The sequence below is a fragment of the Leopardus geoffroyi genome, chromosome A2, assembly GCF_018350155.1.
Source record: "Leopardus geoffroyi isolate Oge1 chromosome A2, O.geoffroyi_Oge1_pat1.0, whole genome shotgun sequence".
Lineage (NCBI taxonomy): Eukaryota > Metazoa > Chordata > Mammalia > Carnivora > Felidae > Leopardus > Leopardus geoffroyi.
The window spans coordinates 2108676-2131774 of NC_059331.1; the positions used below are offsets into that span (position 1 = coordinate 2108676).

Genomic DNA, 23099 nt, shown 5'->3' on the forward strand with positions numbered 1-23099 from the left:
TAAGTTGTCAAACTTACACTATTAGCAGATGACATGACACTCTATATAGAAAATTCAAAAGTCTCCACAAAAAATTGCTAGAACTGATACATTAATTAAAGTCTCAGAATACAAAATCAACATACATAAATGTATTGAATTTTTATACGAATAACGAAGCATCAGAAAGAGAAACTAAGGAATAATTCTCGTTCATAATTAGACCAAACGCACTAAGATACCTAGGAATAAACCTAACAAAGAGGGTAAAGACCTGTACTCTGAAAACTATAAAACACTGACGAAAGAAAATGGGGTGCCTGAGTGGCTCAGTAGGTTGAGCGTCCAATTTCGGCTCAGGTCATGATCTTGCAGTCTGTAAGTTAGAGCCCTGCATCAGGCTCTGTGTTGACAGCTCAGAGCCTGGAGCCTGCTTTGGATTCTGTGTCTCCCTCTCTCCCTGCCCCTCACCTGCTCACACTCTGTCTCTCAAACATAAATAAACATTTTTTAAAAATGTCTGTACTAACCAAAGTAATCTACACATTTAATGCAATCCCTATCAAAATACCACCAGCATTTTTCACAGAGTTAGAACAAACAACCCTAAAATTTGTATGGATCCACAAAAGATCCCAAATAGCCAAAGCAATTGTGAACAAGGAAAGTAAAACTAGACACATCACAATTCCAGACTTTAAGTCATATTACAAAGCTGTAGTCATCAAGACAGAATGGTACTGGCACAAAAACAGACACATAGATCAGTGTAACAGAATAGAAAACCCAGAAATAGGCCCACAACTGTATGGTCAACTAAGCTTTGACAAAAGCAGGAAAGAATATCCAAAGAAAAAGAAGTCTCTTCAACAAATGGTGTTGGGAAAACTGGACAGCAACATGCAGAATAATGGAACTGGACCACTTTCTTACACCATACACAGAATTAAATTCAAAATGGATGAAAGTCCTAATGTGAGACAGGAAACAATCAAAATCCTAGAGAAGAACACAGGCAGTAACTTCTTTGACATCAGCTGTAGCAACTTCTTACTAGATAGGTCACCTGAGGCAAACGAAACAAAAGCAAAAATAAACTATTGGGACTTCCTCAAGATAAAAAGCTTCTGTTCAGCAAAGGAAACAATCAACAAAACTAAAAGGCAACCTTTGGAATGAAAGACGATATTTGCAAATGACATATCTGATAAAGGGTTAATATCCAAGCATATAAAGAATTTATAAAACTCGGAACCCAGAAAACCAATAATCCACTTTAAAAAATGGGCAGAAGACATGAATACATATTTTTCCAAAGAAGACATACAAATTGCCAACACACATGAAAAGATGCTTGATGGCACTCAGCATCAGGGAAATAAAAATAAAATTCAATGAGGTATCACCTCACACCTCATTAACAACACAGGAAACAACAGGTGTTGGCAAGGATGTGGAGAAAGGGAGGCCCTCTTGCACTAGTGGTGGGATTGCAAACTGCACAGCCACTCTGGAAAACAGTATGGAGTTTCCTCGAAAAGTTAAAAATAGAATTACCTTATGATCCAGCAACTGCACTACTATTTACCTAAAAGATACAAAAATATTGATGCAAAGGGATTCACGCACCCCAATGTTTATAGCAGCATCATTTGTAATAGCCAAGATATAGAAACAGCCCAAGTGTCCATCGACTGATGACTGGGTAAAGATGTGGGGTGTGTGTGTATGGAATATTATTCAGCCATAAGAAGAATAAAATCTTACCATTTGCAATAACATGGATGGAGCTAGAAAGTATTATGCTAAGTGACATAAGTCAGAGAAAGACAAATGCCATGTGATTTCACTCATGTGGAACTGAAGAAACAAAACAGATAAACAGAAAAAACAAAAAAGAGATGCAAACCAGAAAACAGACTCTTAATTATAGAGACAAACTGAGGGTTGCTGGAGGGGAGGTGGACAGGGGAATGGGTTAAATGGGTGATGGGTATTAACGAGGGCACTTTTTAAGGAGGCCACTTGTCATGATGAACACCTGATGTTGTATGTAAGTGATGAGTCACTGAATTCTACTCCTGAAACTAATATTGCACTGTATGTTAACTAATGGGAATTTAAATAAAAACTTGAAAAAGAAAAAAATAAAACAAAACAAAACAAAAATGATAGCAATTGTTCCAAGATGGAAAGTTGAACCCACATGAAAAAATAAAGAACAGGGCACTTGAGTGGCTCAGTTGGTTAAGTGTCCAATTTCGGCTCACGTCATGATCTCGCTGTTCATGGGTTCAATCCCTGCATCGGGCTCTGTGCTAACAGCTCACAACCTGCAGCCTGCTTTGGATTCTGTGTCTCCCTCTCCCTCTCCCTCATCCCTCCCCACCCCCTTTGCTCATGCTGTCTCCCTCTCTCTCTCAAAAATAAATAAACATTAAATTTTCTAAAATATTAAAGAAAAATGATAAATGTAGTGACATAAATGCATATTTTTCTCCTTAACTTTCCTGACTTCAAAGGCAATGGTGTAGAACGTTTATAATGTATTGTTGGGTGTATAACACATATGATGTATTACATATTTGTAATCTACTTCCCAATAACAGCACAAAGGAGCTGGTAGGAGCAAAACTGTAATGGAAAAGAGGTGAAAATGATTCAAGATGATAAAGTATATATTAAAACATGCATTGTTGGCTTTGTAACATATAGAGAAGTAATGTCTCATAAAGGGGGGAAGAGAACTACCTAGGAGTAACATTTCTGTACCTCACTGGAATTGAGCAATCCTAAATCTGAAGCTGATCTGATTAGGTGTATATGGCAATCATAACACAACCAAGTTTTAAAAAAGAAAAAATACTGAAAAATGTAATTAAACCAATTGAAATGCTTTACTGGAAAACATTAATGCAAAACAAAGTAGTAGAGGAGTGTAGGAACAAAGGCACGAGACACACGAGGAGTGAATGGGGACACAGGACAACCACATCGATGATGACATTAAGTGTGAAAGGACCATACAACACAACAAAAGGCAGAGGTGGTCAGAATGCATCATGAAACATGACCTGACTGTATTCTCTCTATAGGAGACACTCTGCTGGCACTTGCAGTGACCTCCCAGCTGGCCCCTCAAGTGTGCCATGCACCTCTTCTAGAGCTGTGTGTGGTCAATTCTACTTCAGTTCCCCTTGGATTTTTGCTGAACCAGGACTGTTCGTTAGAAACCCTAGGGCTCTGGGCTCCACCTAACAAATGCTAACTTAAAAAATCAGAGCTGGCACCACAGACAGGATGCTAATCATCCATAGGGAATGCCAACTGGCATTAGCAACTGCCTCTGCCATTGCAAACGGTAAATGCAGCACAGTGTAAGACATGTGCTGACAGCTCAGAGCCTGGAGCCTGCTTCAGGTTCTGTGTCTCCCTCTCTCTCTCTCCCTCTCTCTATCTGATCCCCCCCCCCTCTCAAAAATAAACAAACATAAGAAAAAGAAACACACTTAATCCTGAGGTCATTAGCCACCCGCCACCCCCCCCCCCCCCCCGCAGTAGCCTAATGTGTCAGGTTAAAACTGGGTGGCAGTGAATGGACTCTAACAATGGAAGTTTAGATGCATATGTTCCTGCCATTAATTCTCCCATCCCCAATGTAATAGAGATGATGATAAATGACATCCTATAAGCTCAGGGCCTCTATTTGGCCGGCCTAGATTTACTCAATATATTTCACTCCTGAAGGGATTCAGATCAAATCTAAAACATGCCACGTTTGCACAAGGACTATTTTGAGCTGTAGGCAATAGAGACCCTGTGAGTCTAATGCCCGAAGAGAAACTTTGGTCCCTCCCTTAACTACCTAGAAAAATCCAAGTTGGGGGCCTTTCCCAGATAAGAGTCAATTAAAAAGATAAATCTTATCTGAGTGACCTATCTGTATGACAAGGCAAACATCTGATTACCAAACATCTGCTTTTTTAAGTTTGTTTACTTATTTCGAGAGAGACAGACAGCAGGAGAGGGGCAGAGAGAGGGAGAGACAGGATCCCAAGGAGACTCTGTGCTGTCAGTGCAAAGCCCAACATGGGGCTGAAACTCACAAACCATGAGATCATGACCCAAGCCGAGATCAAGAGTTGGACACTTAACTGACGGAGCCACCCAGGTGCCCCCAAACATCTCTTCTTATTGGCCTGTGAATTTGCCCTCCTCCCCTTTGAAGCCCCAGGCCCCTATCCCATTCCTATGCTCAGGATGGCATACATACCTCATTTTACCTGTCTTTGAATTTCTCTTGTATGTTAGGTTCCCATATGTTACAAAATGAAGTTTGATTTCTTCCTATTAATGTGTCCCATGTCAATGTAATTCTTACACCAGCCAGAAGAACCTTTGAAGGGTACAGGAAAATTTTTCCTCCCCAACACTTTTGGCAAGCCAGCCAGGAGACCTCACTATCTGGGTACTGCTCACCCCACACCTGTTGCAGTAGAAAGATCCTGGGACCTCTGAGAAGAGCTGGCAAAAACTAAGAATTCTTACATTGGAGTCTTGGGTGTCTACCTGCACAGTCCAGTGGAAGCAGTGGTGAGTCTCCTTCCCTTTTTTTTTTTTTTTTTTTTTTTCCTTTTCTAAACTTAGATTAGCAGGAGAACTTATTTGTGGAACTGGTTCCCTGGGATTAGCAACTCTAGTGGTCCTTTTTTTCTCAGAGATGGTCCTAGTTTTTCTCTGTTGTGTTGTTTGTTATAAGGGAAACCACAAGGCAGAACTCTGCACTTGAGGCTGCTGTCCAAGCCTGTGTCCCAGACTGGTGACTGCTCTGCTCTCACCAGACCACGTCTTTCTGGACAAACTCTGCCATGGGTTAACGTGCACATGAGGGAAAGTCAGCTGCTAAGGGACATCTGAAAGCCAAAGCCACACAATTGATAGGCACAGGGAGAGAGGTAGTAGTTTGGCTCTGAGAGACCCAAGATTCAGCTAAAGCTGTTAATGTGCATGTAAAAAAAAAACTTTTGTCTTGTTCTATATCCTGAGAATATGGTTTTGTGACCACTGAGAATATTCTTTCTGGGCTCCACCATCTGGATGGTACACTTAATGGGGTGCAACATTGCATCTCGTTGAATAGGCTGGGGTTCCAAGCAGCACAATTGAGCCATGCCAAGTCTCAGGCGAATTGTCATCAAGGGTCCCAGTCCATGAGGGGTCTTTGTCATTTCAATCGTCATTACTTTGTTAGTGAGCACCTGCCCAGTGAAGGGTGTTTGTGGCTGGAGGCATTTCATGTTCTCCTGGGAACTGGACTACACCATCCTTGCTGCCTATGAATGAAGGCCTTTGCTTTCTTACACTCTCTGGGAATGAACATTCTGGATCTTGTAAACACTGCATATTTCATAGTATCTTGTGTGAGGCCTCTTTGGGCCACAAAAAAGCCTTCATGGTTTGAATCGCTATTGACAGATACCACTCATCAATGACCAGATGATGGATCCTTTGAATTGGCTATATTTGAGAGAAAAAAAAAAACAACTTAGAAGAGTTGTCATCCTAAACCATCAATTTATTGGCACCTGTGGAGAGACCTAGCACCAAAAAAAATGTAACGACTAGCCTTAGGGAGTCCCTTAAGATGAAGAACAGAAATTAGAACAAAAATTAAATTCAGTGCAAATTCCCCTTATCACAAGGCGGCCCCATCTGCCTGTTTTAGCTTCCCTTCATTCTCTAGGCCTGGGGGTATGTAGGTTTCTCAGGTAAATGCTGGAAGTCAGAAGCACCCGGGACAGGCAGGGCTTGCCAGCTTCTGGTCTTCCTATGTGACATTCTTTATGGATCTGTCCTGGGCCCCTTCCCAAAGAATTCTTGTCCTCTGAACAGCAGCAGATCTTTTCAGCAGATTATACGAAATTCAGAGAAGAGTTAGAAAAATCAGTGGCTACTCACCCTCACCCCCACCCCCACCATCACAGAGGGAACAGAGGACTAGAATTTCTCCTGGGCTCTCCCACAAATGACCAGCTGAAGGCTGATGTTCAGGGGCTGGTAGGATAAGACGATAAAATTCCATGATGCCTCCTCCTTTCCAAATCCAGACCCACTGGTTATTGGTCCTTTCTCTCCCAGGTATAGCTGTTGCTTTCTTGCTTGGCTCATTTTGTCTGCCTGCCTGGGACACGCAGGTTGTCACTTCTTCCTTATGGCTAAATTTGGGAGTGACTCTGTATCCTGGGAAGGCAGTATCCTTTGCATCCTCCTTTGGAGGGGGCGGGGATAAGTTACTCAATACTGCCATCAGTTATTTACTGTTTGGGCTGAAAACTGACACGATCTTCAAAAGAATTTTTTTAAAGTAGCTCTGTGGTCAAAAGTTGGCAACATTGGGGGCGCCTGGGTGGCGCAGTCGGTTAAGCGTCCGACTTCAGCCAGGTCACGATCTCGCGGTCCGTGAGTTCGAGCCCTGCGTCGGGCTCTGGGCTGATGGCTCAGAGCCTGGAGCCTGTTTCCGATTCTGTGTCTCTCTCTCTCTCTGCCCCTCCCCCGTTCATGCTCTGTCTCTCTCTGTCCCAAAAATAAATAAACGTTGAAAAAAAAAAATTAAAAAAAAAAAAAAGTTGGCAACATTGGAAGCTGATGTTTTCAGCCTGATAGGAATTTAGGCTTTCTCTCCTAAGGTAAAATAAAACCCGGTACCCAGAGAGGAAGAAGTAAACTGAGGATAAAGTAGTTGGATGGGTAGATCAACCCAAGATGTCATTTAAGTTGCAATGCAATTCTTTGAGGAATTGAGAGTAAATGTCCTTATCTTTTTAAAAAATGTTTTATTTTTGAGAGAGTACAAGGGAGGGAAAGGCAGAGAGAGAGAGAGAGAGAGAGAGAATGAATCTGAAGCAGGCTCCAGGCTCTGAGCTGACAGCACAGAGCCCGACGTGGAGTTGTAACTCATGAACCATGAGATCATGATCTGAGCCGAAGTTGACACTTAACTGAGTCACCCGGGTGCCCTGCGAATGTCCTTATCTTTAATTACAGCCCAAGAATTATCCAAAAACAAGGCAAACTCCTTCAGCCTGTCATTTTGGCCAATTCCCAAACCTCCCCTCTTTATCTCCAAAGGTTCATATTGTCCTGAGAAACCAAAGTCCTTGGAGAAACGTGGACACTTTCTTTGTGCCTCTGTCATGTAGACTTTCTACCCATCTTTTCTAATATCTAAGAGCCATTCTTTGAAGTGCAAACTTTAGGGAGAGGTTTCTCATCACAAACAAAGAGGGAGAGGAAGTAATTGGAAATTGAACAAATGAAACATCTCCACAAATCTTAGGGACTATAAGGTCTCTGCATCTGTTCATATATGCTTATGTATGCATTGTATGGTATTTTTCTGCTTCTGGATGGTTTTGCCAAAATTAATTTATGGAATAGTTCTGTTTATCTGGTTTGAAGGCAAGAACTGATAAGGGGTGGCTATTCTAAAACTTTCAGAAATATAAAAACTAATCCAAATGTTTCTCAGTTTCATATGATCTAGGATTAATCTTTAATAAATAAAAGCTAATTGAAGTTTGCTAACTGAAATAAGCATGTCTTTAGTTAATAACATTAAATAGAAAACTTTTATCCTACCTACGTTTACTCATCAAATAAGTTCATGTTCACTCTGTAGCAAAATTTGCCAACAAAAATAGAATGATGGCTGATTTTATTTTTTCATCGTTTCAGGAAGAGTCCCTGGATAATCTAAACATAATTGCCAGAAGCAAATTATTTAGATAGATGTAAGAAGTTTTAGGTGAACTTTTTAGTAATAATTATGTTTTACAGTATGTCTGCTTAAATGGCTTTCCAAATCTCTTTGGTAACTCCCATTCTTAGAATTTTGCTATGATAGATAGATAGAAAGATAAAATAAAGCTAAGAATTTTGCTATGTTAAATTAAGTGATGGGAATTCACTGAATAATAAATGTTTGCAAATAAAATGCTAAAACATTTAATTGCTAAACAAGTCCAAGTTTACCTAACTTTTGTCTTATTACAAAAAGATAATTTTGAGTCTGTTGATAAACACATCTTATGCTTTACTGAAAGATCATACTAGTAAGAAGCATATGTTTCTAGAAATTATGAAACATATTCATAAGTTTGCCAATCTAAAGAATGCTGATGTAATAAACAGCTCACAATTGCTCACTGATTAGTTTTCACTAGTAATTGGAGGTTCTAAAAGTTAAGAAATATAATTGGGGCACCTGGGTGGCTCAGTCGGTTAAGCGGCCGACTTCGGCTCAGGTCATGATCTCGCGGTCCATGAGTTCAAGCCCTGCGTCGGGCTCTGTGCTGACAGCTCAGAGCCTGGAGCCTGTTTCGGATTCTGTGTCTCCCTCTCTCTGACCCTCCCCCGTTCATGCTCTGTCTTTCTCTGTCTCAAAAATAAATAAACGTTAAAAAAATTTTTTTTAAGAAATATAATTAATATATATTTAATTCCAGAAATAACAGCATCAACTCTCTATGTAAGAAACTAGAATGTTTTTGGTGAGAAAAGGTATGAGGAATGGAAATGCTTTTCTTTTTTTTTTTTTTTTTTTTAAGGGAAACAAAAGTAATTTTGTTCTAAAGTAAAGCTGATTATTTCTGAATGGGAGAGAACAAGGGACCGGCTAAAATAGACACAGGAAGTTGTAGGCTTATGAAAAAGGAATCTTGGAAAACGAAATTTATGTGTGATCAAAACAGATAAGATTGAATGGATTTCTTATAAGGATTTTCAAAATAAGCTTTAATATCAATAGTGCACTTAGGTAAAACTGGAACTTTATCTTTTTAACAGATAAAAGAAAATTAAGTTTTTTTGAACTATTGTAGTGTTCTTGATAAAAGATTATGAAAGGTTTTTTTAATCTTCTAATGGTCATGCCTAGAAAACAAGGATTCTGTTTCACCAACGTAATTTCCTGTGTTTATCAGGTCTTCGATTACTTAAGAATATTAAAAGTTAAGTTTTGCCAGCAACCACATAATCTGCTGTATTTGTCTTTATTTTCTTGTCATTTTGGTTAATAACCAACATGTTGTTTCACAGTGACCTATGGTTCTACTTGACCAAGTGCTTTAAAACTCCTTTTGATGTTTCTGATAAACTTCCCCAAATCAAATTCTAAATCTTCTTGACATGGAAAAAAAAGTTGGGATTTCCCCAGAAGGGTTCCTGGAACATTCTAGAGGATTTATGTTGAAGTAGACTTACTGGATACATTAAACTACATGGGAAGCTCTGTCAAATAAGAAGTAATATTAAGCCTTCTTTAGGCTGTATTTGTGTGGGTATATAAGTGTTCTAGAAATTAGATGAAACTCCTAGAAATCTGATATGCCCTGGTATGGAAGCACCTGTAATTCTAATTACTGAAGTTGTGAGTGTCACAGAAATAACCAAATGTCCATGTCTGCCACATTCAAAGCTTCTCGTCAGATCTTTAACCACGGCCATATTGTACGTAGTCTTTTGTCATTTACAGCTATTGTTTTGCTTTGGTGCTTCTGCAAAAGTGCTTCATTTTCAAGGGGATTTGTGGAAAGGACTTTTGACAAGACAGGATTCTGATAACCATAGAATCAGGGAACTGAACTGTGTAAGCATTACTGGAACTAGTGGGAAAACCGGATTCCAACACAGCAAGAATAACACAGGATGGGATGAACTAAGGAGGAGGATTCTAGTTTTTATGCCTCTTGTTTAAAACATTACTGGTTTTTTTTAATTTATTTCTTTATTTTGAGAGGGAGAGAGAGCAGGGAGGGGCAGTGAGAGAGGGAGAGCGAGAATCCCAAACAGGCTCCACACTGTCAGCACAGAGACCAATGCAGGGCTCAAACTCATGAACCATAAGACCTGAGCAGAAATCAAGAGTCGGACACTCAACCAACTGAGCCCCCCAGGTGCCAGGGAACATTCATGTTTACCTAATGTTTGTGCTTCCAGATAGGAAAAGACTCTCTGTTAAGCTAAACTTTACCTTTGCAAACAAATACTGTCACCAGCTACACCGCAAGACCTGACCTCTACTGTCCACCCGCTTGTACTCACTGCCCTTTGTCCCACATTTTTCCTTAAGTTCTTCTTTCTGGTTTATCTCAGGCAAATGAAACCTAAAACCACCCCTCAGGTGACACTGACTGCCTGGACAGTCTTGTCCCAGACTCACGCCTGGGCAAATGGACCTGGAGTGACTGGCAATTACCTTTACCTCATTATCACACTAAAGTCTCCCCTGGGGGAGGAGCACAACCTCGTTTACATGACCTACAATGTGGGGACAGGCCTGCTGCCCTAAGGCTCACCCATAGCACCCCTCCTGCCCACCCCACACAGGATGACGAGGCTTCCCCATGGAAATATCCATCCCAGCCCTAAACCAGAGGAGCCCATCCACCCTTCCTCCAGGGAGTCAGGGCTTTGGAAGTTATTCTCCATGATCTCCTGATCTCCGCATCGGCTGCCAATAAAGTTTCCTTTGTGTGGCCACTCACCTGATGTGTTTTCTATGTATGAGTCACCAGGGAGAAAAACCCTGTTGGTTCAGTTACGAATTTGGTGACCCAGATGGGGGACTATCTATAGTCCTTCTGACGTTCTGCCCTCTGGTATCCTGATTTCTGCTGGGACCAGGGGCAGACTCCTTGGAAGGGACTCTCCCATCTGGGTGCTTGTGACTCCTGGCCTGGGATTGTCCTCATCTGAAATCTAGTCGCCACTCTGATTACTTTCACTCAGAAGGGTTTCTACTGGGATAAGTCACGCCAGGTCTATGGCACAGTTCTTAGGGGTAAAACTACAGTTGTCTCACAAAGTCTGGGCAAGCAGGCATAACAGACACAACACTCTGGGGAATTAACAGGACCTCTCCAGTATATTTGATATATTAATACCAAAGCAACAAAGATTAGAAAGGATCAGAGACCACCACCAGAAACTCCAACTCTACAAGCATCATAATGGCAGTAAATTCATATCTTTCAGTACTCGCTCTAAACTCAATGGACTCAATGCTCCAATCAAAAGACATAGGGTAACAGAGTGGATAAGAAAACAAGACTCATCTATATGCTGTTTACAAGAGACCCACTTTAGACCTAAAGACACCTACAGATTGAAAATAAGGGGATGGAGAACCATCTATCATGCTAATGGTCAACAAAAGAAAGCCAGAGCAGCCATACTTATATCAGACAATCTAGACTTTAAAATAAAGACTGTATCAAGAGATGCAGAAGGGCATTATATCATAATCAAGGGGTCTGTCCACCAAGAAGACCTAACAATTGTAAACATTTATGCACCAAATGTGAGAGCACCCAAATATATAAATCAATTAATCACAAGCATAAAGAAACTCATCAATAGTAATACCATAATAGTAGGAGACTTCAACACCCCACTCACAGCAATGGACAGATCATCTAATCAAAAAATCAACAAGGAAACAATGGCTTTGAATGACATATTGGACCAGACGGACTTAACAGATATATTCAGAACATTTCATCCTAAAGCAGCAGAGTATACATTCTTCTCCAGTACACATGGAATGTTCTCCAGAATAGACCATATACTGGGCCACAAATCAGCCCTAAGTAAGTACAAAAAGATCGAGATCATACCGTGCATATTTTCAGACCACAACGCTATGAAACTCAAATCAACCACAAGAAAAAATTTGGAAAGGTAACAAATATTTGGAGACTGAAGAACATCCTACTAAAGAATGAATGAGTTAACTGAGCAGTTAAAGAGGAAATTAAAAAGTATATGGAAGTCCATGAAAATGATAGCACCACAACCCAAAACCTCTGGGATGCAGCAAAGGCAGTCGTAAGAGGAAATTTTATAGCAATCCAGGCCTTCCTAAAGAAGGAAGAAAGATCTCAGATACACAACCTAACCTTACACCTTAAGGAGCTGTAAAAAGAACAGCAAATAAAACCCAAAACCAGTAGAAGGCAGGAAATAATAAAGATCAGAGCAGAAATTAATGCTATTGAAACAAACAAAACAAAACAAAACAAAACAAAACAAAAACAGAATAGATCAATGAAACCAGAAGCTGGTTCTTTGAAAGAATTAACAAAATTGATAAACCACTAGCCAGTTTGATCAAGAAGAAAAAGGAAAGGACCCAAATAAGTAAATCAAGAATGAAAGAGGAGAAATCACAACCAACACAGCAGAAATAAAAACAATAATAAGAGAATATGATGAGCAATTATATGCCAATAAAATGGGCAATCTGGAAGAAATGGGCAAATTCCTAGAAACATATACACTACCAAAACTGAAACAGGAAGAAATAGAAAATTTGAACAGACCCATAACCAGTAAGGAAATTGAATCAGTAATCAAAAATCTGCCAAAAAACAAGAGTCCAGGGCCAGATGGCTTTCCAGGGGAATTCTACCAAACATTTAAGGAAGAATTAACACCTATTCTCTTGAAACTGTTCCAAAAAATAGAAATGGAAGGAAAACTTCCAAACTCTTTCTATGAAGCTAGCATTACCTTGATTCCAAAACCAGACAAAGACTCCACTAAAAAGGAGAACTATAGACCAATTTCCCTGATTAACATGGAAGCAAAAATCCTCAAAAAGATATTAGCCAACTGCATCTAACAATACATTTAAAAACAATTATTCATCACGACCAAGTGGGATTTATACCTGGGACACAGAGCTGGTTCAATATCCACAAAACAATCAATGTGACACATCACATCAATAAAAGAAAGGACAAGAACCATGTGATCCTCTCAGTAGATGCAGAGAAAACATTTGACAAAATACAGCACCCTTTCTTGATAAAAACCCTCAAGAAAGTAGGGATAGAAGGATCATACCTCAAGATCATAAAGGCCATATAGGAACGACCCAATGCTAATATCATCCTCAATGGGGAAAAACTGAGAGCTTTCCCCCTAAGGTCAGGAACACGACAGGAATGTCCACTCTTGCCACTGTTATTCAACATAGTATTGGAAGTCTTAGCCTCAGCAATCAGACAACACAAAGAAATAAAAGGCATCCAAATCGGCCAGGAGGAAGTCAAACGTTCACACTTCCCAGATGACATGATACTCTATATGGAAAACCCAAAAGATTCCACCAGAAACAGCTAGAATTAATCCATGAATTCGGCAACGTTGCAGGATATAAAATCAATGCACAGAAATAGGTTGCATTCCTATACACCAACAATGAAGCCACAGAAAGAGAAATCAAGGAATCGATCCCATTTACAATTGCACCAAAAACCATTAAATACCAAGAATAAATCCAACCAAAGAGGTGAAAAATCTATACACTGAAAACTATAGAAAGGTTATGAAAGAAATTGAAGACACCAAAAAAAAAAAAAAGGAAAAATATTCCATTTTCCATGCTCCTGGATAGGAAGAACAAACAATATTCAACTGTCAATACTACCCAAAGCAATCTACATATTCAATGCAATCCCTATCAAAATAACACCAGCATTCTACATAGAGCTAGAACAAATAATCCTAAAATTTGTGTGGAACCAGAAAAGACCCCGAATAGCCAAAGCGATCTTGAAAAAGAAAACCAAAGCAGGAGACATCACAATCCTGGACTTCAAGCTGTATTACAAAGCTGTAATCATCAAGATAGTATGGTACTGGCATAAAAACAGACACTCAGATCAATGGAACAGAATAGAGAACCCAGAAATGGACCCACAAACGTATGGCCAGCTAATCTTTGACAAAGCAGGAAAGAATAGCCAATGGAATAAAGACAGTCTCTTCAGCAAGTGGTGCAATTTTCTGAGATATGCAGAAAAATAAATCTGGACCACTTTCTTACACCTTAACACAAAAAGAAACTCAAAGTGGATGAAAGACCTAAATGGAAGACAGGAAGCCATCAAAATCCTCGAGGAGAAAGCAGGCAAAAACCTCTTTGACCTCGGCTGCAGCACCTTCTTACTCAACACGTCTCCAGAGGCAAGGGAAACAAAAGCAAAAATGAACTACTGGGACCTCATCAAAATAAAAAGCTTCTGCACAGCAAAGGAGACAATCAGTAAAACTAAAAGGCAACTGACAGAATGGGAGAAGATATTTGCAAATGACATATCAGATAAAGGGTTAGTATCCAAAATCTATAAAGAACTTATCAAACTCAACACCCAAAAAACAAATAATCCGTGAAGAAATGGGCAAAAGACATAGACGTTTCTCCAAAGACATCCAGATGGCCAACCGACACATGAAAAAATGCTCAATCACTCATCATCATGGAAATGCAAATCAAAACCACAAAGAGATACCACCTCACACCTGTCAGAATGGCTAACATTAACAACTCAGGCAACAACAGATGTTGGCGAGGATGCGGAGAGAGAGAGAGGATCTCTTTTGCATTGCTGGTGGGAATGCAAACTGGTGCAGCCACTCTGGAAAACAGTATGGAGGTTCCTCAAAAAATTAAAAATAGAACTACCCTATGACCCAGCAATTGCACTACTAGGTATTTATCCCAGGGATACAGGTATGCTGTTTCGAAGGGGCACATGCACCCCAATGTTTATAGCAGCACTGTCGACAATAGCCAAAGTATGGAAAGAGCCCAAATGTCCATCGACGGATGAATGGATAAAGAAGATGTGGTGTATATATACAATGGAGCATTACTCGGCAATCAAAAAGAATGAAATCTTGCCATTTGCAGCTATGTGGATGGAACTGGAGGGTATTATGCTAAGCGAAATTAGTCAGAGAAAGACAAGTATCATATGGCTTCACTCATATAAGGACTTTAAGAGACAACAGGTGAACACAAGGGAAGGGAAGCAAAAATAATATAAAAACAGGGAGGGGGACAAAAACATAAGAGACTCTTAAATATGGAGAACAAACAGGTGGTTACTGGAGGGGTTGTGGAAGGGGGGATGCGCTAAATGGGTAAGGGGCATTAAGGAATCTACTCCTAAAACCATTGTTGTACTATATGCTAACTTGGATATAAATTAAAAATTAGGGGCGCCTGGGTGGCGCAGTTGGTTAAGCGTCCGATTTCAGCCAGGTCACGATCTCGCGGTCCGTGAGTTTGAGCCCCGCGTCGGGCTCTGGGCTGATGGCTCAGAGCCTGGAGCCTGTTTCCGATTCTGTGTCTCCCTCTCTCTCTGCCCCTCCCCCGTTCATGCTCTGTCTCTCTCTGTCCCAAAAATAAATAAACGTTGAAAAAAAAAATTAAAAAAAAAAAAATAATAATAACTAAAAAATAAATAAAATTTACTTAAAAAAAAAAAAGATCAAGCCATGACTGCAAGCCTGGAATTCTCACCCCTACACCCCATCCTCCAGTCTCAGGAGAGGGTCTGGAATCATAGTTAATCGTTGAGTATGCTGAGGTGAGGAAGCCTTTAGAATCCCAACAGTATGGGGTTCAGAAAGCATCCACCAGGGTGATCTGAACCACACCCGGAAAATGATGGGCTCAGGACCTTCCCAGCCCTCCCCTATGCACCTCTCTCTCTGGCTGTTCATCTGTATCCTTTATCATATTCTTTCATAAACTGGAAAGTGTTAAGTGTTTGGTCCCTGAGTTCTGTGAGATGCTCTGGCAAATAAGTCCAAGGAGGGGATCATGGGAACCTCTGGTCCGTAGCCAAGGGGCAGCTGTGGGTAACCTAGAGCTCTACTAACCACAGTAGGCATGTGGAGTGGGGAGTCTTATGGGACTGAGCCCCTCTCTGGTGGGGTCTGACACTGTCTCAAGGTAGGAAGTGTTGGAATTGAGTTAGATTGTAGGACACCCAGCTGGTGCCCAGCATTGCCCGAGGTGGGGCAAATCCCTACCAGTGCAGTGACCAGAAGGGTCAGAGCTGGTGTTCTGAGTAAAGTTGAAAGACATAGGAAAACCAGAGGCTTTGCAGATGCAGGGTCTAATAAAAACACAAAATGACCATAAAGGAAAAATCATAAAATGTTACTGGATGACACCAAAGTGGGAAGGCAGAAATGGAAGGATGGCACATGATCTCGGAAAGAGAACCACCCACCACAACAGCAACTCTAGACTTTTAATGAAATTCCATTAAATCCAAACCAGGTTGGACTTTTTAGTTTTGAGTTTATGGAAAACTAGTTTAAGGAGCGTCTCGGCGATTCAGTTGGTTAAGCGTCTGACGTTGGCTCAGGTCACGATATCACGGTTCTGAATTCAAGCCCTGTGTAGGGCTCTGTGCGGACAGCTCAGAGCCTAGAGCCTGCTTTGAATTCTGTGTCTCCCTCTCTCTCTGCCCCTCCCCCACTCATGCTCTGTCTCTATCAAAAATAAACATTAAAAAAGATAAACTACTTTGAAAGCCTGAAATTGAAGGCAAATGTCCACAAATAGCTGAGTTTTCTACAGAAAAAGGGGGAAGAGACTTTCCCTAAAACACATTAAGGCATTTAAATAACCAAAGAATTGGGACAGTGCAGTAGGCCAGAAGAATGTCAACACAAGTGTTCTAGGACTTCCTATTACAAGGTTACCTTATATAAAGGGAAGAAGAGTGAGTCCTAAAGGAAGGCACTGATAATCATGATTGTCTTAAAATTAAGAGGAGCCCAGGGGGTGCCTGGGTGGCTCAGTCAGTTGACTGTCATACTTCAGCTCACACTGTGATCTCACGTGTTCGTGAGTTCAAGCCCCACTTCTGGCTTTGTGCTGACGGTAGGGAGCCTGCTTGGGATTCTCTCTCTCTCTCTCTCTCTCTCTCTCTCTCTCTCTCTCCCTCTGCCCCCTCTCCCTGGTGTTCGCTTTCAAAATAAATATGTAAAAAAAAAAAAAAAAAAAAAAAAAAGAGCCCATTCAGTAGCACTGAATAAAGAGAGTGAAAGTATAAACCACCCTCCAGGAGAAAATGCCTGCACGACCTTAATTATAAGTCAGGACTATATGTCAAAACAGGGAGATCCTGGGGCGCCTGGGTGGCGCAGTCGGTTAAGCGTCCGACTTCAGCCAGGTCACGATCTTGCGGTCCGTGAGTTCGAGCCCCGCGTCGGGCTCTGGGCTGATGGCTCAGAGCCTGGAGCCTGTTTCCGATTCTGTGTCTCCCTCTCTCTCTGCCCCTCCCCTGTTTATGCTCTGTCTCTCTCTGTCCCAAAAATAAATAAACGTTGAAAAAAAATAATAAAAAAAAAAACAAAACAGGGAGATCCTGGCTCACATGTTAGATGGAAAGTAACACGCTAGGCATTTCTACCTGCTGGCAACCACGTGGAAGGCACAAAGTGGGGGAACAGAGGGCACAACTCCTACGACCCACCAGCATTTCCTGGTAAACTGAAGTTAGCCACAACGTACCATCCCACAATTTTTCCCTAAAGTATAGAAATGTTAGTTGCATTGTGCGCTTGGATACAAAAATAAGAACGAAGGCAGTAGCACTGACCAACCGTGAAGTGCCCCAAGGCACAGATGCACTAGAAAGGAGTACCCTGGCCGAACCACCTGAGCCTCAGACACCTGCCCAGGTGAGACGGAGCAGAGCTCTGAAACCACACGCTCCCATGACATCAAAGACTATTCTAGGATTACTCCCTTACTGCAAGTTCAACAGGGGCAAAATCAAGCCGTGCACTGCTTGGTGATGAGAACAGAGGTAGAGCTGCAAAGAAAGGAAAACAACAGCAGTTCCCAGGGACAGCACACTGGTAGATGCTCACACACTACAATAGAAAAATCATACACCTGCAAATACGGCACAAAGGTCTTAAGTGCTTGTGAACACTGGAGTCACCATAGCATGAAGGCGTGGAGCCCCCAACCCTGATGGAGAAGGACAGTTCTGTCCTGAGACGCTTTTCCCCAGGGGACGCTCTCTGGATAAAGCCCCCAGTAACCCGGGTCAGCAGGGACAGGAACGACCTGACACACTTACCACCCTCTGCCCTGAAGGGGAAGAAAGGAGGCAGAAAGAACTCGGGCATTTTACACCTGCTCAACGCGAGGCTGGCGGAGGACAGAGCCGTCAGTGCTGAGCTGGACAGGGTGACAGGTCCTGCTCACAGGTGACAGGTGACATGGAGACGCCTACCTGAGCCCTGTGCTCCCAGGAAAACCTCAGTGGAAGGGAAAGGCACTCCCTCCCCCACCCTGTTGGGGTCTGGAAAACAGCAGGCTGCACGAGGGTCCCTCCCCCGTCAGACCAGGAGAAGGCTCACAGGAAGTCCCCCTGGCTCACCCACGACAGGGCCACGCGCAGACCCCCCCACACCCACCCTTTGTGCCTCATCTGTGATCAGCTCAGCTGCTTGTCCCCGTGACCAAGGGGCACAAAATGCTGGCTGGTCCCACTTTGCTTTGGCTTCTCTCCTTCCTCCAGACCCCTGAACGTGGGCTTGCTCTCAGCCTGAGCCACACACAGCCCCTCCTGGGGACAGGGGGACAGGCTGGCCTCAGGGAACCTTCACGTCAGCACCACACCTGCTCATGCCTGGTCTCTTTCCTCCTCTCCTTTTACACGACTCTTGAGACACTCGCAGGTCTTATACTCAGTGTCCTCTCTGTGGATGTATCTCTTGCTCCTAATACAACAGGCCCCCGCCCCCGTGCCCAGCCTTTGTCTCCAATGCAACAGCCCCCCCCCACACACACACAGACACCGTCCCCCTGCAAACCCCTGCCCCTAGTGCAACAGTCCCCTCGCCCCTCTTTGTAATCATTCTCCTCAATGCAGGACTCTCCTTACTCAATTGGGAATCTTCATTTGACACTGGTTTGACCAACTGTCCACCACTGCCCCTTTCCCACCCAAACTATACCCAGGCCACTGTCCTCCCTTGAAGTGTGGGAGGCCCACACGCCGAGCATCCACTGAGCTGAGGAACGAGGCCCTGGGGACCTGAGCCACCGAGGCCTTCCTGCACCGCAGGGGCGGGATCCTGACACTGGGCCTTCCTGCCCACCCCCCTCTCGCAGAGCAGCCAAGCCGGTTCTGTTTCACTGGCGGGTCCCTGAGATGGGAGCTGGTCCTGTTGGAATTGATTGTAATAAATCGTCCTCAGCCAGGCGCAGATTTGAATTTATCTCTCGGGTCCATCGTGAGGTCCCCGACCCCGATTCCCAGGTTTTACTGCCCCCGCACGTGGTGGTCCCCTCCTCCTTCCACCAGCAAGAGACTCAGGTGGTCACAGGAAAACCCGCACGCGGGGAGGTGACGGGACACCTGGAGCCCAACACGAGACCCACGGCAGAAAATCGGGAGGGGACCCCAGAACCAACAGGCGGGGAGGGGACAGAACGCCGGAACCCCACCCCGCCGACGAGGGCTGAAAATGGGGTCCAGATCCCCGGGGTCTGGGAGACCCGGGCCCGCGGCCCCTTCCGGGGGTTCCTGCCGGTGGGAACGAGCCCCTCCGGGTCTCACTTGGGCCGGACTCACCCTCTGGCGGCTCCGCTCCGGGCTCTCCACGCGTCCTCCACTCGGCACTGCAGCCCCAAGCGGGTGCCAGCCCCGCGCAGAGGAGCCCGAGCCGGCGGGGAACGCGGGTTCACGTCCACGAGGTGGGATCGCGCCCGCCCCCGGGCCTGATTGGACGGTTCCCGGGATATAATTGCGGCCCCCGCGCCGTGATAGGACAGCTTGCGGCCCTTCACGGTCTGATTGGGGGATAACCCGGCCCCTGTGGCCCCAGATTGGACAGCTCCCCCAGGCCCCGCCTCCTGCCCCCTGAGTGACAGGCTGGCGGTACACACGTGTCCCACCCCCCTGCGCCCAGGTCCGCGCCCAGGTCCACTCGCAGCGGAATTCGCTCCGGGCGAGCTGAACCCCCGCCCCACCCTCCCCCGCCCCACCCTTCTTCTGTCCCGGGAATCTGACTCCGTTTCTCTGCGGAGGCTCCCCTGTCCGGCGCTGGATTAGGATGCGACAGAACAGAAGGGCCCGGTGACCCTGTGTCCGTGGTCCACACTGGACCACTGTGTTTAAGAACAGCTCAATGACCGGTGACGTCACCAAGCGGAAGGCAAGGTCGCCCGGGCACAGCCACAGGTGTGACACGTTACAACACTCAGGTGTGCGTTATATTCTGCAAGGAAAGTCACGCAGATCCACTTTGTAATCAGTCCCTGTGAATGTGGAATGTAAAAGCTCCACATCCGTCTTCAGGTGGTGGGTTGATGTGGGACAGCTCTGGGAACACGCGAGGGGAGGGGAGGGGAGGGAAGAGAAGAACAGAGTTTTACTCTTGAAAGTGTGAGCACAGGAGCACCTGGGCAACTCAGTCGCTTGAGCCAAGGACTTCAGCTCAGGTCATGAGTTCCTGGTTAGTGAGTTGGAGCCCAATATTGGGCTTACTGCTGTCAGTATATTGTCCGTTTCAGATCTGTCCCCATCTCTCCCTGCCCCTACCCCTGCTCCCTCTCTCAAAATAAATAAACATTTAAAAACATGTGTGAGTCCCATGGTATGCGACTTAGATCTCCATTTTCCTAAGCAAATTTAAAGGCCACAATAGCCAGGAAATCATGCCTCCTGGGCACTGTTGAAATACTTCGTGTCTCTACGGATTTGCCCACTCTGCCTATTTAATGCAAGTGACTCCCACCATGTGGCCTGTGTGGCTGGGGTCTTCCACGTGGTATAACATTGTCACCCTACGTTCACGTGCATGATGTGTCTGTCCTTCATTCCTCTCTGGGGCTGAATCACCGTCCGTCCTGTGTATACGCTGCACCCTGTTCATCCATCCACACACTGGGGGACACCTGGGACGTTTCCCTCTTTTGCGAGGAACGCAGTTTTGCACATGGCACTCGTGTGCACACATCTGAGTGTCTGTTTCCGTTTACGTAGGACTGGAACACTTGGGTCACACTGCCATTCTGCGTTTCCCTTTTTGAGGAGCCACCAAACGTTTTCCACGTCAGCTGCCCTGACACTCCCACCAGCCAAGCACAGGGTTCCGCTTTCTCCACATCCTGGCCGCCGCTTCTTTTCTGGATTCTGGCTCCTAGCCGTCCTCCTGAGTGGGAAGTGGCATCTCATCGTGGTTCTGATTCGCATCGACCCGATGGGAGGATCGTTTCATGTGTCTATTAGACATTTGTGCGTCATCTTAAGAAATGTCTATTGAAGGTTTTCCTCCTTCTCTAATTGGGTCAAGTTTTTGTTATTCAGATATAGGGGTTCTTTGTGTATTCTGCAGGATAAAGTCTTACCATACATGCGATTTACAAGGACGTTCTCCCATTTATGGGTGTCCTTTCAATCTCTCGATAATGACCTTTGATGCACAAGACTTTCATCCTGCTGAAGCCTCATTTACCTACTTTTCTTGTGTTCCTTGTGATTATCCTGTAAGTTAAGAAACCTTACCGAATGCAAGTTCATGAAGATTTCTCCCTGAGTTCCTTTCACTCTCGGATTATCCAGGACAGGCCCTTCAGGGCTGGGGATTTTCAGCAGAGATGTTTCCAAGGCCTGGAACTGAGATGCTCCACATAACACACATGTCCCTGGACAGTTGTTTAATGTGAAAAAACATGAAATTTATGGTAACGGAACTTCTGTCTGAAGTGATGACCTTTGACTCCTATTGAATATACTTCTATATGTCCATACCTTCATCATTATGCTTCCCTCATAGCAAGCTTTTTTAGAAATTTTTTTAATGTTTATTTATTCTCGAGCAAGAGACAGAGACACAGTGTGAGTGGGGGAGGGGCAGAGAGGGAGACAGACACAGAATATGAAGCAGGCTCCAGGCTCTAAGCTGTCAGCACAGAGCCTGACGTGGGGCTCGAACTGACAAACGGTGAGGTCATGACCTGAGCTGAAGTCGGACGCTTAACCGACTGAGCCACCCAGGTGCCCCAATCATAGCAAGCTTTTAAAAAATTTATTTGTATTTAAAAAATTTTTTTCGTGTGTATTTATTTTGAGACAGAGCACGAGCAGGGAAGGGACAAAGAGAATGCAAGAGAGAGAATCCCAAGTAGACTCTGCACTGTTAGCGCAGAGACCTATGCAAGACTCAAACCCAGTAACCGTAACATCATGACCTGAGTCCAAACCAAGAGTCAGATGCTCAACTGACTGAGCCACCCAGGCACCCCAATTTGGTAAGTTTACCTACCCAGAAGTGGAATTATGGACATACGGTAATCGTGTTTACTTTCTTGTGGAAACTCCATACTGTTTTCCAAGGTGGCTGCACCAATTTAAATCCCAACAACGAGATTTTTTTTTCTCCACACCTTCAACATCACTTGTTATTTCTTATCTTCCTGATACTAGCCATTCTGGCTTCTGTGAAGAGATAGTTCGTTGTGGTTTTGATGTGCATTTCCTTGATGATTAGTGATAGTGAGCAGCTTTTCATGCATTAAGTGGCATGTTATATTTTCTGTGGGAAAATGTCTGTTATGCTGTTTCAATTTTTTAGTTTTCCTTTTGTTTCCCTTAACTGAAGGGATAATTCCACAAAAATATTGGTAAGGCTGACATCCATGAGTTCAGCACCTCTGTTTTGTCTTAAGAGGTGTATTGGGGCGCCTGGGTGGCGCAGTCGGTTAAGCGTCCGACTTCAGCCAGCTCACGATCTCGCGGTCCGTGAGTTCGAGCCCCGCGTCGGGCTCTGGGCTGATGGCTCAGAGCCTGGAGCCTGTTTCCGATTCTGTGTCTCCCTCTCTCTCTGCCCCTCCCCCATTCATGCTCTGTCTCTCTCTGTCCCAAAAATAAATAAACGTTGAAAAAAAATTTTTTTTTAATAAAAAAAAATACACTTTATGGATTGAAGGGTAGTTCTATTTTTAACTTTTTGAGGAACCTCCATACTGTTTTCCAGGATGGCTGCATCAATTTGCATTCCCAACAGTGCAGGAGGGCTCCCCTTTCTCGGCATCCTCCCCAGCACTTGTTGTTTCTTGTGTTGTTAATTTTAACCACTGTGATATGTGTGAAATGGTATCTCATCATGGTTTTTTAATTTTTTTTTAATGTTTATTTATTCCTGAGAGAGACAGAGTGCAAGCGGAAGAGGCAGAGAGAGAGACACATACACAATCCAAAGCAGGTTCCAGGCTCTGGGATCCAAGC

General features: G+C 43.8%; 1 protein-coding gene across 1 annotated transcript in view; it reads right to left on the reverse strand.

Annotated features, from left to right (window-relative positions):
- The window catches only part of LOC123604883 (zinc finger protein 709-like), a 42523-nt gene extending 20894 nt beyond the window's left edge, over window positions 1-21629 (reverse strand). Inside the window, exons 1-3 of the mRNA XM_045491038.1 lie at window positions 21624-21629; window positions 19443-19660; window positions 17827-17950 (exon numbers count right to left, since the gene is read on the reverse strand). Coding sequence (XP_045346994.1) covers window positions 17827-17950; window positions 19443-19660; window positions 21624-21629 — 348 coding nt within the window. The remainder of the gene's footprint in view (window positions 1-17826; window positions 17951-19442; window positions 19661-21623) is intronic.
- Between the last annotated feature and the right edge of the window lie 1470 nt (window positions 21630-23099).